This window comes from Schistocerca serialis, chromosome 3, assembly GCF_023864345.2.
Source record: "Schistocerca serialis cubense isolate TAMUIC-IGC-003099 chromosome 3, iqSchSeri2.2, whole genome shotgun sequence".
Taxonomy (NCBI): Eukaryota; Metazoa; Arthropoda; class Insecta; order Orthoptera; family Acrididae; genus Schistocerca; species Schistocerca serialis.
This window is the reverse complement of record NC_064640.1, coordinates 479104905-479123310: the sequence shown is the minus strand read 5'-3', so window position 1 is coordinate 479123310 and position 18406 is coordinate 479104905. Positions and strand designations below refer to the sequence as shown.

At 40.6% G+C, this 18406-nt stretch overlaps 1 protein-coding gene across 1 annotated transcript in view; it reads left to right on the top strand.

The window, feature by feature from the left end:
• LOC126470939 (uncharacterized) overlaps positions 1-18406 on the top strand; it is a 150185-nt gene that overhangs the window by 22577 nt on the left and 109202 nt on the right. Inside the window, exon 2 of the mRNA XM_050098990.1 lies at positions 14108-14192. Coding sequence (XP_049954947.1) covers positions 14108-14192 — 85 coding nt within the window. The remainder of the gene's footprint in view (positions 1-14107; positions 14193-18406) is intronic.

Below are 18406 nucleotides of genomic sequence, written 5' to 3'. Positions count from 1 at the left end.
GAAAGACAACCACATAGAAACTCCTGCGTGTGACTGCGAGTGAGCTCATGAGAAAATTTGTTAGCAGAGCACAGGCCGAACAGCCTTCGTTACTTTCGTAACGTTATTTAAGAGACTCTAGACAGGACGCAACGTCGCCCAGCAGACGTTCCACTAAGCATCAAGAAAGCTGTAATACGTTCGTGAAGCAAATGTAACGGAAATGAAGACCGCTGACAACTCTAGAAAAGCATAACCGAGTCTATCCTTAAAAATAACGTCGTAAAGACCGCCTCACCTCGACTGCATAAATACTCCATCCCCACTAGCTTGGAGCACTCGATCAGTAGGATCAATGACGTTCATGTCGTTCGCACTCGGTTCCATGGTTATGATATGCTAACGTCTTGTGTGAGTGATTGTTCTAGTGTTGATCTTACACTTGCTGCCTCACGAGAAGATCTGTGATTCGTAGCCGTGGATAATGAAGTCCAGCATCCAGTAATGAAATCAACACAGCAGCTAGCAATGATGTGTGGGACAGGAGTCTACCAATACGGCTCAGGTCCGGGGCAGAAGCAACCCTAAAACTTCAGCATCGCACGAGTTTGGCGGTCCACCAGGTTCAGGATTCAACAGAACATACCGTCGCCCGACATTGCGGTCCACTTGAGGGGACAACACGGCCTGTGATCTGGGAGGGCTCGAGTACTCCCCGAAATGGCGTATGTATCAAACACATACGTCGCGGTCACCGCTATTAGCAAGCAGAGATAACTGACTTCCGCCCCGACCTGATGCAGTCGTGACTGCGCTTTTGGATTCAGATGATCCTTTTCCGAATGACGTACACAGCAGCAGTCACAGAGGACGCAGCAATGACTTGTATTCTGAGTAATATCAGTAAACGGAATAATCTTGACAATTATTTTATTACGACTAACGACGCCACACAGGTCTACGATCTGCGTTCTGACAAAACACTAGGGGTCTCCAGCCTGGTAGTGGGCGACCCCTACACATATTTGGAATGCTATGGTACGACTCATGACCCATTGTAGTCTGCTGGAGCTGTGCAAAACTATACGGTGCACGGACAGGCAGGTGATGAAGCTTCTAGCTGACTGATGTGACGATTCAAAAGAAGTGCTTGGTGCATGGACAGTAACATGGATAGGTGGAGCAGTGAATCTAGTACTGCCGTTTTTTAAAGTAACACGAGCACTTCATGTCCTACTAACTTTATTTGTTTTAATTTTTTGACTTTATGTGCTTCTTAAATGCATATTTGTGTAGGATTAACACAAACTGCGAGATGATGGGAGCTTGAATCCCGAAACGCATTGTTGAGGATGTTGTTTTATGCTAAAGTAATTGTAACGATCATCTTCACACTTGCTACTTCCAGCCGTTAGGATGGACAACGTTAGAATGGAAATAACTTCATTTTCTGACTTCGATGATGTTGTGGCCCTTTGCACTTCTTATCTCTGAACTTGAATTACATTTACGCTATATCTTAGACAGCAGAAAGTTGAAAGGAATGAAAAGAGTTGCCTTTGTACTAAGTAGTAATCGTTGTCTTTCTCGAAGAAGTCACTTTTTATGTGGAAAGTGGGAAGATGGTCGCCTGAAATTATAGCTATGTGTCGGGTAAGCTAAGTTTCATGGTACTCGACATCACTAAATGTGGCGGAGACTAATCATCGACCACCTGTTGATGTTTTAATATCGACACAGGCAATAAATACTTCATTGAATCTATATATAGTGGTGTTACTAGAAAAGAACTTATCTGAAGTGGGTTCACCAGAAAAGAACTAATCAGATTTTCAGTAGCAGCATTTTAATTACTTTATATCGAATGCAACAACTTTACATGCAAGCAATATGTGCTCCAAGGGTGCACCTCCCATCGACGGCATGTAGCTGATGCACTCCACATCATTTCACTATACATGAAATATAAGATTATATCTGTCAGTGCTTCGCTTTGCTTTAGTCAATAACACACATAGTCTGTGCGTATACTACCCCAACTTGTACAACATCAGTGAGAACGAAAATAAATGAAATTACTTTCTTCCTCGCAGTAATTTTTTTTCTAAGTCTCTTGCTGTAGGACAGGAACATCAGCCAGGATATTAGTTCACACGACGTCGCTTTCAGTACTGTGCGTTGCCTATCTGTGAGGCAGCCACCAAATCATTTCCCACCAGTAAATCTAATTTCTTTGTTAATAAACAGCCGGCCGGAGTGGCCGAGCGGTTAAAGGCGCTACAGTCTGGAACCGCACGACCGCTACGGTCGCAGGTTCGAATCCTGCCTCGGGCATGGATGTGTGTGATGTCCTTAGGTTAGATAGGTTTAAGTAGTTCTAAGTTCTAGGGGACTTATGACCACAGCAGTTGAGTCCCATAGTGCTCAGAGCCAATTGAACCATTTTTTTGTTAATTAACATGTACTATGAAGACTGTAGCATGTCGCTTCCAAAACAGGTGCGAGCGTCTGCAGCTGCGTGCTCTCTTTAAAAAGATATAGCGGAAACAAAGGAGATATTAGGGTATTGCTCACTGGAGAAACGAATGAGTAGCAAATAACGGATCTATAAATGGGGAAATAAATAACTAAGAATGCTTATCCTTAGAGTACCAACCTTTAATCAGTCTATTAAACGTAATACCTGTAAATTGCCAGAGCAGCCAATGATCTACGAGGGTTGTCCAAAAAGTAACTTCCTATCGGTCTCGAAATGTGAAGCTCAATGAAAATCAGATAGGTTTCATTTGCAACAGGCTGCCCCTTCCATCTACTTCTCTAGATAGAAGCCGCTTCGACTTGGACATTTGTCGTAGCGTCGTACCAAATTTCCAATATCATCGTCGTAGAAGGAAACCGCCTTTGCTTTCCGCCAGTTCTCTATGCTGGTCTGCAGTTCGTTGTCTGTGCCAAAATACTGTCCTCATAGCTAATGAGTCATGTGAGTAGAGATGAAAATGAGAGTGAGCTACTTCCGGGGTATATAGTGGGTGATGCAACACACCCCATCGAAAACGTAGGATGGGCATCTTCATCGCCCACGCATTGTGAGGCCGACAGTGGTCATGAAGAGAGAAACGCACAACAGTTACGTGGGGTTACATGAAATTAGGTGAAATCTCTCGGCAGGCCCCCACACTTGGTGGGATACACTATTTTCTGCTTACTATGCGGTCAGAATTTCAAAGTGCAACGTGACGCGATCGACGGGCATGCAAGAGATACTACCCAACACATTTGTGCAAAGCTTAATGGGATTTTCGCTTTAGTTCCCATTACACGACCGTTGGGAACGTACCTTCTGGACACTCCGCGCAACTAACATATCTTTCATTTGTACTCTCGTCCCACTATGTGCGACATCGACCGTACATTTATTTATATTAACAATAATGTTGTAAATAAGAGCAGGAAAGCTGCTTCGAAAGCCTTGGTGTTGCAAAAACGGGTGCCAGTTTTGGCCTTTAGGCGGAGGAATAGCAAAATCGGTGACAGCCTAGTACTAAGAGTTCAGCACTGATTACACGTCCATTGCTTTCGTCACTATGTACCCTCGTCTCGCTGAGTGTGTGAAGCCTATGCAAGTGGAGAGTAGGAGGCGGTTGCTTCAGGTCACTCCCCGTTTAGTTGGTATCTGGAGGCAGATGGTGAGAGGCCTCCTTAAGGTAAACATTTAGCTGTGAAGCTAAAAAGCCACCAGCATCCCCTTCTTAAAAGGTCAGTCGTTCTTGGCCCGTTTCCATCGACGCCGCCACACCAACATATGAGCAGTTTTTCCATGAGGTGGACCTGTGTTGTCATTAATTTCCCTTTCATCATACTCAGTACCTGCACCCTGCCCCTTAGGTTGGAGTGATAAGCTGTAATAAAGCAATGTGCTCCTTCTGTAAAATGTGTATGTGTGTTTTTGTATGTGTGCTCTCCAGTGTATTGTGTCGTAGCGACACTTCATTGCCAACGCGTATGCTGACAATAAACACCGAAATGTCACTGTTATCAGTATAAACAGGGCCAGTGATCCGAACCAACGGACATATAGTGAGGTGAGATGGGGTTGGTCATCACGCTCTTCCGGGGAGTATTACTACCGCAACAGGTGCGGCCAACGAGTTGTCCGCCGGTGGAGTTGTTGGTTGTTGGTGCCCGGAGCACCAGTGAGCCGACTGTGGGATTGTCCCACCTTTCCACAGAACACACGGGCTGTCTGCGCCCCTACAATAGGCTAAAGAAACTTTTAACAAACAACAGGCACACATACACCCACACACAAAAGAGAACCGGCAAAGATAGAATGGAAACTATTCCTATGAAATTTAACTGCAAAATGTCCCTGGAAATAGAAAAATGATTTAAAAAGTCTGATGTAAGATGTGGCTTTCAGGTTAATAACACCGCAAAACTACGGATAAAACATAAATTGAGAGGGAACTATGATAAATTTGATGGCTCTGGAGTATACAGGATTGACTGCAGTAGCTGTGACAAATATTATATCGGTCAAACAGGCCGCTCTTTTAAATTAAGGTTTAAAGAACACTCACAGCCACGAAACAAAACGGCTTTGGAACAGCATTTGTCTGATACTGGTCATTCCATAGGGAGGTATGCCTCTTCATATTTAAAGCGCACAAATGTAAATTTTGTCAGTACTACTTTTCATTATGGTCTATGTATTGTTCTTACGCTGTATACAGTTTGCGAGTGTATTTTTATTTTTCCTATTTTTGCTGCAGATCTGATGATGGTCATTAAAGACCGAAACCGGTAATCTGTTAAACAAAAAGATTGTGACTATAGGCGTAAATTAAAGGAAAATTATCTTGCAGAATTATTCATGTTAGCAAATAATAAAAGCATTACTGTGAGGCCAGGGAAAGACGTATCAATAGAGAAAATCCTTAACGATGCTTTTGTGAAAGTTACTAACTGGCTCTGTGCAAATGTGTAACCTTTAAACTTTAGAAAGGACAGCTCATCCAGTTTTGTACACTCAAAAAATCCCACCTCCTAGTAATTAAATATATCAACAAGAAATAATAAACAAGGTAGAATTGCCAAGATTTTAGGTGAACATACGGATGAAAACTTAAACTGGAAACAAGCGTACAGTAGACCTGCTAAAACGTTCAGGGATGGTTACATTTCCCGTGAGAATGTGTTGCCAAATTTGGGAATATAGAGGACAGAAAGTTGATGGATTTTGAATATTTTCATTCACTGATGTCTTATGGGGCAATATTCTTGGGAACTCCTCACCTAGCTAAAAATTATTCATTACACAAAAGAAAGCAATTGGATTGGGGTTTATGTATACACATCTTGCACACATCACTTTAATCAGATGTGAATATTGCCCACTCCCTCACAATACATTCATTCATTTATAAAATCTGTTATCAAATGTCAGTCTGAGTTTAAGAGCAATAGAGATATTCGCAGGAACAACACTGTAATAAAACTGATCAGCATTACCCTTTAAAGAATCTAACTTTGGTACAGGTAGGGGTGAAATATACAGCTTTAACACTCTTTGACAACACGCTCATGGAAATAAAGTGTCTCACAGATAACAGAAATAATTTCAATTGTAAATAAAGATGTTTCACCTTAATAACTCGTGCACCATACAGGATTTCTTGAATAGAAATAATTAGTCATTTTTATGAATAAAATTGTAAATGGGCAGCATGTAGCCATATAAATAATTTTTCGTATATTTTGAAAGCGTTACGTACTGGCGTGTGAGTGTGGAGAAGGAATAAAGTAGTGGCAGTGTCACAAAATAATACATTTGTATAACTAATAGTCCTATTTTCAAAAACTAGTTGTTCTAGATTAAGGAAATATACGCATTTACTCATAAAACGTTTCTGCAAGTTACTAATGAATTTTCAATACATTTCGTCTGACCGTTTTAAGAAACAAAAACTGTGCTCACTCGATTCGAGTTACCATTATAAGATCATCATGTTTCGTTACTGACCATAACAATTTGATCAATAAGTTTATTAAATATTCAGCCACACATTTTTGGGAAATATTCTCTAAATATAGTCTTCATGTAGAGTTTTCTCTCATGTTTGAAAACTTGTATAACACGTTCACCCACTGTTTAAATTGCATATGTGTGCGTTGTGCTTGCTGCTTTGGGATGTAATAGCTAACAAGTATGAGTCATTGCATTATGTGACACGCTCATACATATCAACTAAGCGCAGACACCTTCTCGCATTGATCAGTTCTGTCCATATTCAGACACCAAGGAGCATTTTTTGACGTGTCCTACACAATTCATCCTAGCTCTTCCTTTCTTAGGGAGACTTCTACCTTGAATTGGTCCTTACGTTATGGAAACTTAAAGCTATTAAGTGACACAGTTAATTAGCTATTTGTTCCACTGATCCCGTTCACGATAAACACAACGTATTACATCAGTTTTCAAAAAGTCATAAAATAATATAAATATCAACTATTAAAGTACTTTGAACTACAGCCTGAGAGAAATCGCTATATGAAGAGCAATAGAGATATTCCCAGGAACAACACTGTAATAAAACTGATCAGCATTACCCTTTAAAGAATCTAACTTTGGTACAGGTAGGGGTGAAATATACAGCTTTAACACTCTTTGACAACACGCTCATGGAAATAAAGTGTCTCACAGATAACAGAAATAATTTCAATTGTAAATAAAGATGTTTCACCTTAATAACTCGTGCACCATACAGGATTTCTTGAATAGAAATCATTAGTCATTTTTATGAATAAAATTGTAAATGGGCAGCATGTAGCCATATAAATAATTTTTCGTATATTTTGAAAGCGTTACGTACTGGCGTGTGAGTGTGGAGAAGGAATAAAGTAGTGGCAGTGTCACAAAATAATACATTTGTATAACTAATAGTCCTATTTTCAAAAACTAGTTGTTCTAGATTAAGGAAATATACGCATTTACTCATAAAACGTTTCTGCAAGTTACTAATGAATTTTCAATACATTTCGTCTGACCGTTTTAAGAAACAAAAACTGTGCTCACTCGATTCGAGTTACCATTATAAGATCATCATGTTTCGTTACTGACCATAACAATTTGATCAATAAGTTTATTAAATATTCAGCCACACATTTTTGGGAAATATTCTCTAAATATAGTCTTCATGTAGAGTTTTCTCTCATGTTTGAAAACTTGTATAACACGTTCACCCACTGTTTAAATTGCATATGTGTGCGTTGTGCTTGCTGCTTTGGGATGTAATAGCTAACAAGTATGAGTCATTGCATTATGTGACACGCTCATACATATCAACTAAGCGCAGACACCTTCTCGCATTGATCAGTTCTGTCCATATTCAGACACCAAGGAGCATTTTTTGACGTGTCCTACACAATTCATCCTAGCTCTTCCTTTCTTAGGGAGACTTCTACCTTGAATTGGTCCTTACGTTATGGAAACTTAAAGCTATTAAGTGACACAGTTAATTAGCTATTTGTTCCACTGATCCCGTTCACGATAAACACAACGTATTACATCAGTTTTCAAAAAGTCATAAAATAATATAAATATCAACTATTAAAGTACTTTGAACTACAGCCTGAGAGAAATCGCTATATGAAGAGCAATAGAGATATTCGCAGGAACAACACTGTAATAAAACTGATCAGCATTACCCTTTAAAGAATCTAACTTTGGTACAGGTAGGGGTGAAATATACAGCTTTAACACTCTTTGACAACACGCTCATGGAAATAAAGTGTCTCACAGATATTATCCTCAAGAACTCAGGCTGAATACCTAATAAGATTATGGATGCTAATTGATAGGATAAATAATAAAACCCTATGGTCCTACAGCGGTAAATCTAAGCGACTGTGCATAATTTTTTTTCTGGAAACGATCAAATGAAACCTACTTAAAATTCCTTGATAATTCGAAGAAATATTTTATGAGTGAATATGTGGATTTCATTAGTCTAAAACAACACATTTTTAAAAAGTAGCGTGGTACTGATACAAATTTATTATTTTGCGACACTGTCACAGCTTTCTTCCTTCACTACGCACACACTTTGATAGTAACGCTTTCAGTATTTCTTGAACACCGAAAAAACCTACGATAGCATTCTGCCATATCATTCATGATAATGTAATTTCACTAAAGACATATTCTTGGAGCGAAAATACATAGGCGACTCGAATGTTTCATATTTTCTTTTAAATGACAGGGGACCTTCACAAACTCAGCTTGACGTGCAACATCATACATAAAAAATGGTACGGCTGAGGATTATTCAGTAATTTAAGAGACAATGTCGGCAGCTTTCTGATACTTTTTTAGGTTGTGTAGATAAATCTAGAAGACATTATAGACAGTTGGCCTGTGCTGCAATGGCTGGTAGTTGATTCAGAATCTAAATAAAAGTAACATTATGCTCTCTCATAGTTAAAAAAAGGTGCCTTTCTTTTACCACAACTGCTCCAAATTATTGAAATTTGTCACTTCAGTGGTTGTCGAAAGGCTGTCACTACACTGTTGGGCTCCCACAGATGTACAACTGCGCTTAAATGTCAACGACATATGACACTACAGGTTACAAATAAAAAGATTTCGTATAGTTAATTTTAAACGTCTTATGAATTAAGAAATATGTTGATTCCCACTATGTCAGCTACTTACATGTTGCATTTATCAACCTTAGAAGTTAACGTAATGCTGTGGAGCACGGAAGGGCTGTAACAGGGAAGGTAAATGGTCGACTTCGGATTATTCGAAGAGTTTTAGCAAAATATGGATCATCTGTAAAGGAGACACCGTGTGGAACAATAGTGCGAACCATTCTTGAATAATGCTCGAGTGTTTTGGACCCCAATAGGTCGGATTAAAGGAAGACAACGAAGCAATTCACAGGCGGGCTGCCAGATTTGTTACCGGTAGGTTCGATCAACACGCAAGTATTACTGAGATGCTTTGGCAACTCAAATGGGAATCCCTGAGGGGAATGCGAAGTTCTTTTCGAGGAACACTGTTGAGAAAACTTAGAGAAGCGGCACCAGAAGAAGGTACATTTCGCGTCAGGACCACAAGAATAAGAGAAATTAAAGCTTTTAAGGAGGCATTTATACAGCCGATTTTCCCTCGCTCTGTTTGCGACTGGAATAGGGAAGGGAATGATAAGTAGTGGCACAAGGTACTCTCCGCCACGCACAGTACGGTGACTTGCGGAGCGTACATGTATATGTAGGTGTAGAACCACTCTGCTTAACGGTTTTTAATTCATTTTCTTTTAAAATAATGTTACATACTAACTGTTGTAGATGAGTTCGCTTAATATAAACGAATACTCAGTGTATTAGTAGAAGTAAATAATACCTTTGCTCCAAAAGATCTTTATGTTTCTAAATGAACACTTTTATTTAGAAAGAAACAAATTGTCTGCAGACATTGTTTGTAACTTACTTCTTTATATTTAGCTTTGCACTCTCACAGGCATATACACTGCACATCAGAATTTATGGATCACTTTTTCGAAACCCCATAATTATATCCCATTGAGATGTATAAGTTTCAAATTTAGCTCAGAGCCACCTACAATCTTCCTCTGTAATGATGGAAAATCGTTGCGCCCTGAGACGTCACCCTTGGTATCGGCGACGCTTCAAACAGCAACGTGCCTATACATGCAAAAAAAAAAAAAAAAAAAAAACAAAAAAAAGGGAGGGGGGCAGAGCTCAGAAGTTCGTGTGAGGGTCGATGATATCACACTGGCAGAAAATTTCACCAAAGTTCAGCCCCACGCCACCGTTACACAATGGGAAGGACGTCGCACCCCATCTTACCCCTTTTTACACATTTTTTCGACAGCTCTGAGATGGAGATTAGAACAGCGACGCCCAACGTTGAAATCACACGATTTGCTTATGCGTGGCCGAGGAAAACACTACTGACACATCACCTATCAGATGGAAACAACCAGTTACCTCAAGGCGTTGATTCCTACACATTTTGCGGTCGAAGACGACACTTCACAATGCAATAAGCAACAAGATGGAGTTCTTGACAATCCTTGACACAGCTGACAGCCCACGGGCGCTTTTACCTAAGGACATCGTTGGCCAGCATTAAACGTGATCGCACCACTTTGGAGTGCAGTGCGACCACAATTTTTGATCTGGTGTACAGTGTGGAACCACAAGGGACAGTTCATAACCATTCGACGAAGTCTGAACGTGATCCGAAGCATCAAAGGGTGTTTACGCTGTTTTAGCCCCCCTGTTTCACTCCTTCCGGGGGTGTAATGATGCAGCGGTGCAGCATTGAACGTACGTGAATAACCTCAATGCCACCCGCCCACGTTTCTTGAGCACTTTAAAAATGTACGTGTACAAAAAAAATCTGTGAGGAGAGTCCTAGGTGCCTGCAGTAAGGCAGCTACTTGACACTTCTCCTTTATGGCATGACTATTAGCAGCCACCCAGGACGGTCTCATTGGTTTTCACTGCGGAGGTATAGTTTTAAGGCGCTCATCAAACCTGGGCGGGTGGCACTGACAGTACTGTCAAACTGGGGGCGCCTTAGAAGGACCATTTGCCGTTTTGTTCTCACATGCGTTAATTTCGCACCCCCCCCCCCCCCCCCCTGTAATCATACAACAGGAGAGTGAAAACATGAGGGCTGAAAAAGTATAACCATCCCATGCTGCTTCAGACTGCGATTAAATTTCGTCGACTGGTTTTCAGCTGTTCCTTGTGGTTTCACATTGTACACCAGAGCAAAATTTACGGTCCCACTATACTCCAAAGGGGTGTCATCGTGTTCAGTGGGGCTGTTACCTCACGATATCCTTAGAGAAGTATTTAAGCCGCTGTGGCGTGTGAGCTGTGTACAAATTGTCAAGAACATCGTTCTGCTATTCATCAGTGCCTGAATGGAAGGGCTGATTTCATTGACGCCATTATGCCACCATCTGAGACCTTTTCGAGCCGATTCTGTGTGGCGGTGTATCTGGAACGTTTTTCTCCGCCGCACGTAACAAAACCGCGTCACTACAAACCTTATCATCGAATGACGTGTCCGCGGTGGTGTTGGGTAGAACTGTGGTGAAATTTGGTGCAGTGTGCAATCATTATCCCACCATAGGCCTCACAGTAACTTCTGAACTGTGACCTTTCTCCCGCATCTGGTGACACCTTGCTGTTTGAAGCGTCACAATGCCCGAGGCTGACGTCGCAGGACGTCACGTTTTTTCACCATCACAAAGGAATGTTATAGCCACCTTTAATCTAAATTTCAGACTTATAGGTCGCAATGGGAAATAATTACGGGCTTCCGAAAATTTGCGCCTTTACTTTGTTGCACAGTGTGCTATCATTAGGTAAGTGACCAAATATTAATAAGTAAGAATTTGTTCACATTTGGGCTGCAGTTTCGTTGTCAAACAAAGATGATGTCAACAAGCCCTCGATGGGAGTTTCGGCAATCTGCTAGTTATTAAACTAAGACCATCAATAACATCGACTTCTGTTGTTTTCAAATTCACCAAAATTCATGTGCCTGAAGCCATTTAATGGTGTGTCAGTAGGAGGATGAAGCGAAAAGAAGCAATTTAATGAACCACTGATATCCAAGTCATTAAAGAAAGTTGTCCACAGCAATGTTAAATAAATTTTTCCTACTCTTCTTTTCATATATTCTCAGGCACTCTAAATTTCAGGGATGGGGAGCTTGCGTTATTAAAATAGCCACTTAATGTTTTTTAGGCGCGCAGTGATCGCTCTTCAGAGACGCTTTAATATTTAGTATTCGTTTAATGCGTTCTGGAAATCTTAGACACAGTATTAGCAGATGACAACTGGACGGTTTGTATCTTTTCTCTATTTCATAATGTTTCTTATTTGTTTAGGTTCTTCCATTGGAACTCTCTCGTTGAATATTGGTCGTAGAATTCGTCGCCCACATTCTGTATTTTGCTGTATAAATTACAGCCGCATTCACCTCTATCAATGTGAAATATCGTTGGTGAACTCGAATAGGTAGAGGAGCGTCCCAGAAGAGCCAGAGATCTATGTTTGTGTGTGGCTTATATTCTTCTCTCCTGAACTGATGTCGCTAGATACAACATATTAACAAAAATTGACTTTTTTGTTAAGCTTTTCTAAAGAAGTTAAAGTGCATCCAGCGACTGAAGCTATATTATAGATTTCTCTTACCTCATTATTTTCGGTATTAACAGTACTAACAGGAAATTGCAAAGTAGTGTCTTCAGTGGGAAAAAGGTTGAAGCCCTTCATTATTAGCCTGAAGCTTTCAAGAGGTCAAGCTTCTGGCCTAACAACCCCAGCTACTCTGCTAAGTAGTGCGTTGTTGAAGTACAGATCTACTCACAACCATGGCTTACTTTGACTTTTCAGGAAAAGTAACGTGGAACAAAATAAAATGTGTTCATTACCCAAGAAGTTTCCATTTGGATTACTGTTTGTTCTCTATATTTCAGATTTTCTCTGCATGCCCATACCTCCTTAGAAAAATGACGGTGCTTTCATTTAAATCATATGCAGGCATTCTTGTACCACTTCTTTGTCAGAACTGGGAAAAGACACATTTAACTACCTCGAATCCTCATCCAAAGCGAATTATTCGTGCTGCATTCCACCTAATGCGTTAGAATAAGGAACAACTGTACGTCTCTTCAACGCGATGTGAGTTCTCTCTCCCTCTTGTGACTTATTTATGTCTGAAGACACAAAATTACGCAAATAACTTTTTGAAGTAAGGAATGATGGCTAGAGTTTGGCATATTGTCAGGATCATAGTCACTGGAGATGGAGCGCTACATCAAGTGGGGGAGGGAATGTCATCTTGTTAAGGGAATCATACTGGCAATCACTTGAATTTATTGTGAAAAACCGTGGAAAATCTAAATCAGGATGGATGAAAATCCTTTACTATAAGTCATAAGAAACATTACAGATGACGTAGTTGTGCTTCGGCGTCAGATGCTTTTGATGATGGATTGATTTAAAATCTCAGGTGTCAGATTTGCGTGCTTTCGCGTTACATAACACGTGCGGGTACATCTCCATCCCGTGATGGCTTGCGGATTACAGATTTAAACATAGAAATAATTAACAGTGTTTTACAGGATACTGTAGCTACAGAAAAGATTGTTTTTCTCCAGATATACGACACAGGACAGTGGGTAGTCTATCAGGGGCAGTCAAATGAAGACCGAATACCCGCCACAACGGGACCATGGAATGATTTCCTTCAAAAGTAATCTCCACACTCGTTAAGACATTTATCCCGCTTAGAACCAAGACGATAAATTCCTGTTTCGTAGATAGAAAGTAGTCGGCCGCTGACGGATTCACAATGACACCCACTCTTGGACTCCTTGGTCCGACAGAAACCGCCGTCCACACATTTCTTTCTTCAGGTCACCAAATATGAGAAAATCACACAGCGAAATGTATGGGCTATACGGAGGATATTGCGTGTTTCCTAGCCAAATTTCTGAAGCGCAGCCTTCGAGCAACTATTGTTCCACGCCTAAGGAACTTGTTTCCACTTATTATCATGTAATCACTGGAGTCCGTGTAGCGAGCGGGCGAAGAATGCAGGCCGCGTCTGCTACACACCTGTGTAAATGGTAGTCGAATCGTAGGCGTTAGCCATAAGACACTATGACAGTAGGACGATGACACTACTCCAGCCCGCCATCAACCAAGGTCATAACCCAATAACTTCGTGCACCTCTGATTTGGTACTATGGCGTTCCCCCACGACAGCGGTGGCAGCATCGAAACGTAGCTGCAGTGGGGTCACACGTGGCGCCGTCTGTGTATTGTAGCTAGTGTTCGGTTTTCATTTGACTAACGTGGTCCTTTTATACTTTGCGATTACAATTATCAATCGTATTTCCAGGAACATTTTGACGCAGAAATAAATTGTGCCGTAGTGTGTGTGTGTGTGTGTGTGTGTGTGTGTGTGTGTGAGTGTGAGTGTGAGTGTGTGTGTGTGCGCGTGCGTGTGCACACTTTCTTATGTATTCATGTACAATATACACCCTAACATAGTCGTGAAATTTCTTTGCAGCTCAAGCGATGATGTGAGGCCCAACGTTTATCTGGAGGATGATGATGGAGAAGATCAATCTTGCGCGTCCCCATCTACCTCTTCGGTAAGTGAGCGCAAGACACGCTGCCCAGACTTTAAGTTCATAAAATACCATATTTACCTTATTTACGCAAGTGAGTAACACTGTCTATGCAGTAATAGTAATGAAGTACTATGAAATTTGTTTTCTAGAGTAAACAAGAAGTTTCTTTCCTTTTGGATATTTTTGCGTATCTACCTGACACGGTCCTAATGCGGAAATACCAAAATTCTATCGCTGAGCATAACATGAAACTGATTGTGTCACTTAGAAACATCATGCCAGACCAATTTCAAGCCCGTATACTCTAATGAGATAGCGACTTCGAAATAGATCCATATTAGTTTTAAACTTATACTTTCATAATAACTGTGCACAGAAACAATATAACAAATGTTGCTATATTTAACTCTCAGTGCTTAATGTGGTTCTTATCGGTTTTATGAACAAGGACGAGGTGCCAGTGAACCTTGAGGCGAAATATATTTTTATTACAGTCCCCCATGGCAGTTCAAACAGATTTTTAGCCCCACTACAGTTTCCGCTTTGCTTATTGCAGCATGACTCAGCAACGTTAAAGAAAAAAACAGAGTAATAATTTACAATAGAAGAAACTTAGTTGCATTCGTACTAACAGAAAAATACTTATGTATTTTATATGAGGAAAGAAGTGAAAATGGAATCTTGATTCTGTTTTGTTGGTCTCCGTAGCTAAGCTTTCAGCGCGTCTCACTGCCCTGTAGAAGACGCGGCTTCAATTCCTGTTACCGCCAGGGATACTTTCCTGGAAGTAAGGTGGTATCGGGTTGCACTGAGCCTCACGAGCATAATTGTGGAGTTCACTAATGGTAAATAGCGGCTATAAATAGTGATGTCCTTCCGGATGTGTAGCCGAGTTGTTGTTTCCATTCTTGCACAGAATTTCGTGACCGATCCTGCAGTCTTCCTCCGGTTCTACGAGCTGTGCTGTTGTGTGTACCTGATGCCCGTCCAACCACGCCAGGCAACAGTACACCTAACACCACAGTTCTCAGAACATGAAGAAGGCTGCTGGGTCTTTCGTCCAACTATTGTGCAGAAACGGAAACAACTCAGCTGTACACCAGGAAATACACGCAGAAATTAAAGTCATTAGCTGCCAGTGGACATTTATTCATATCAGTGGGGCAAGTTGAATGTATCTGCCGGACCAGGATTCGAATCCGGGTCTCCTGCTGACCAGGTAGATACCTTGACCCTGTAGATAGTGGTGACCACACCAATACGGGCTACCCTAGCATGCTTTCCGTCTGATCCAAATACTGAACTTATACCACATGCTACTGATATAGTGCTCTTCTTCATTAGCCTCATTACTCGCAGCATCTCGCCGATTCCCGTAAAAGTTTGAACTTGGTGTGCATCTACAATGGTGGGATCATTGGCCGTCATCGTCCATCCGAAAGGACAGACACCACACGTATATAATTATATAATTAAGGCGATGGCGGCCAACGATCCCTTCAGTGCAGATGCGTACCAAGCTCGAAGTCTTACGGGAATCGGCGAAATGCCGTCAGTAGTGAGTTTAATAAGCTGGGGCACAACACCAGTACTGTGTGGTGTAAGTTGAGAATTTGGGTCTGACGGGAAGCGTGCTAGTGTAGTCCATGTGGGTTTATATGGATGGCGCAGTGGTTAGCACATCTGCCTATTGAACATGAGACCCAGGTTCGAATCCTGGCCTGGCAAAAATTTTCAACTTGACCCATTTATACAAATCAATGCCCACTGGCTGCTAATGTCTTTAATTTACTTATCTATTGACTCATAGTGGGTGCAGGATCAAAATGGGGTCTGCTCGTTCGGACATCTCCGACACCAATAATCTATCACGCCCGAGAGAACACAACGGCTCTGAGGTCTAGAAAGCTAATAACGGCTGAGAGAGCTGTGTGCCGTCCACATGCCCCTCCACACAGCATTCACCAGAGGATGACCGGGACGATGGTTAACAGCGTGACTCCTTACAGGTGTGATACGGAGTTATTTTAATTAATTCTGTTGCAGAATCTTGTTATTTATATTCAGTATACAAAATACTTGGTGATTTTGCTTTGAATATGTAGGGAACAAGCTATTATAAAGAAGTGACTAAAAGAGTAGAGAATAGCGTTTCGTTATTCTCACATATCACAATCGGCGGTAGTATATGTAGCACTGATTTCAACGAATTAAATAAAAACCTTTTCTATTGAAATAAAATGATTGTCACTAACACGTATAAAGGACTGCAAACACATCTTACAAAGTGTCAGATAAAAACATGAAAGATGTCCGAAAATGCATGCTGTAACATCCCTAGTAGTTACGAAATCTGGATAATTCGAAGGAAGGAATTCAGGCACGTCTTCCTACAATTGTTTTCATGCTATACCTTCCAGAAAGTGTTTATGAATATTAAAAATATTTTATATGTGTACCATGCTGCAGGTGTTTTCAAAGAAAGGGCTGGTTAGACACTTCAACAAGTCGAATTTTGCTCCTTTTATCCAGACATTTCTCTACAAAAGTGGGTTTTTCTCTGACTAGTCTTATCAGTGACACAGAAAATTAGGAGAACTACTCAAATCGTAAGATAAAATCTAAATCCTAGTTTATATTGATTGCTCCGCTCCATTTCAGTATATACCAATACTACTTTATCTAATTGAAACATTCACTAATCCCATCCGACAATGACATGAAGAAACAGCACCTTGAATAGAGCTGTTCTTCAGTAATAATAAATTGATTATTTCATGTTTCACCAGCCTGTTTTACACTTTTTTAGTGTAGCGCCTACTGAAGCCGTGATTCAGGAATGTCAGTGATACAATAGGATGATTCCCTCTCAAAGGATTATATTATCAGTGAAACAAAACTATTAGCTTTAATTTTTTGGGCACACGTCTCCTGTATATTTTCAGGCAGATCTAGATACGCAGGAGGTGTGAGCCCATGACTGAATTTACCATTACACTTCCGGAAAGAGTTAGAAAGATTGTAAAAAACTATGAATACCGCGTTATATACCTGTCGCTGTTTTCACATACCTAAGAAGAACTGACGTCGTTTTTTTTTTCTTTTTTACACCTACTGTAATCTGTCTGGAAGTGTCAGTAATCATAAAGGTGTTGCGTTGATATAACATCACGTCCGACTTCATAGCCGTCAAACAAAGACCAACTGCTAGCACCCGTCAAGTTCATGCAAATATAATAACAATCGTAAACCTATTAAGTGTATCTAGAGCTACCGTATCTAGTGCCATATGTTATGTAGAATTCATGGGATAATTTACTGCTAAACATTAAATGCTCCTTGAGACCATTTGGCAACGAAAATGAAGTTCAGAGGTGTTAATACCACCAAAGTAAGTATCCCAACGACTGGAAACATATACTGTCGTTTGAATTACTTTTTCACTACTGCGTACTGTGTTTACATTTGGTGAACAAGTGGGAAGCTCCTTTCCTGACTGTCTTCCAGCCGTGAAGCGTGGTGAAGGCTCTCCAATGACTGAGGAGGACATATCGTCGTTCCCAGTGGCTGCTGTGGTTACATAGAAAAGGAAACGAACAGGTAAAGTCAATTTTAGATGACAACGTGTGTTATGTTATGGAGAAATTAGTTTAAGCAGGATATTTAATGTTCCGAGATGATAAGCATCGATTTACTTGGCAATTTATATGGAAATTTTTCTTCATGAACGTAAGGGAAACCTGCGACTCTTTGTTGAATTTCGTAGAGACCGAATGAGAATATTAAACAGCCATTGTTGTCCGTTATGAAAAATCAGTTATGAGCCTATTACAGTCACATGGTATATCTCGAAGACTTGGTACACTTGTTTTATTTCATTTCTCTTGTTTAAGGAGAGTTGTAGAATACAACTGATCACTGTCCAGCATTTATATGCATCTATTCTGAGTGGAGCCACACTTCTTGTGAATCTGGAAGGTGCCTATTCACCATATTAGGTGTGTGACCATTACATACGTCTCGTTTTTTCTACTTTGATGCACTCGTCATAAAATACATTAAACCCGGTGTAGTAAATAGTGTGGACTGAAGATGTGTCACTACTGTATTTCAGTCTGTCTTTATTAATTCTTTGTAGGAATAAATTGTTCTATCCAGTTTGGTTGCACCGACAAAATCTGAACTAGAGCCGTGGTAGTAAAAACAGGTACCATAAAATGTTTCTTAAGAATAAC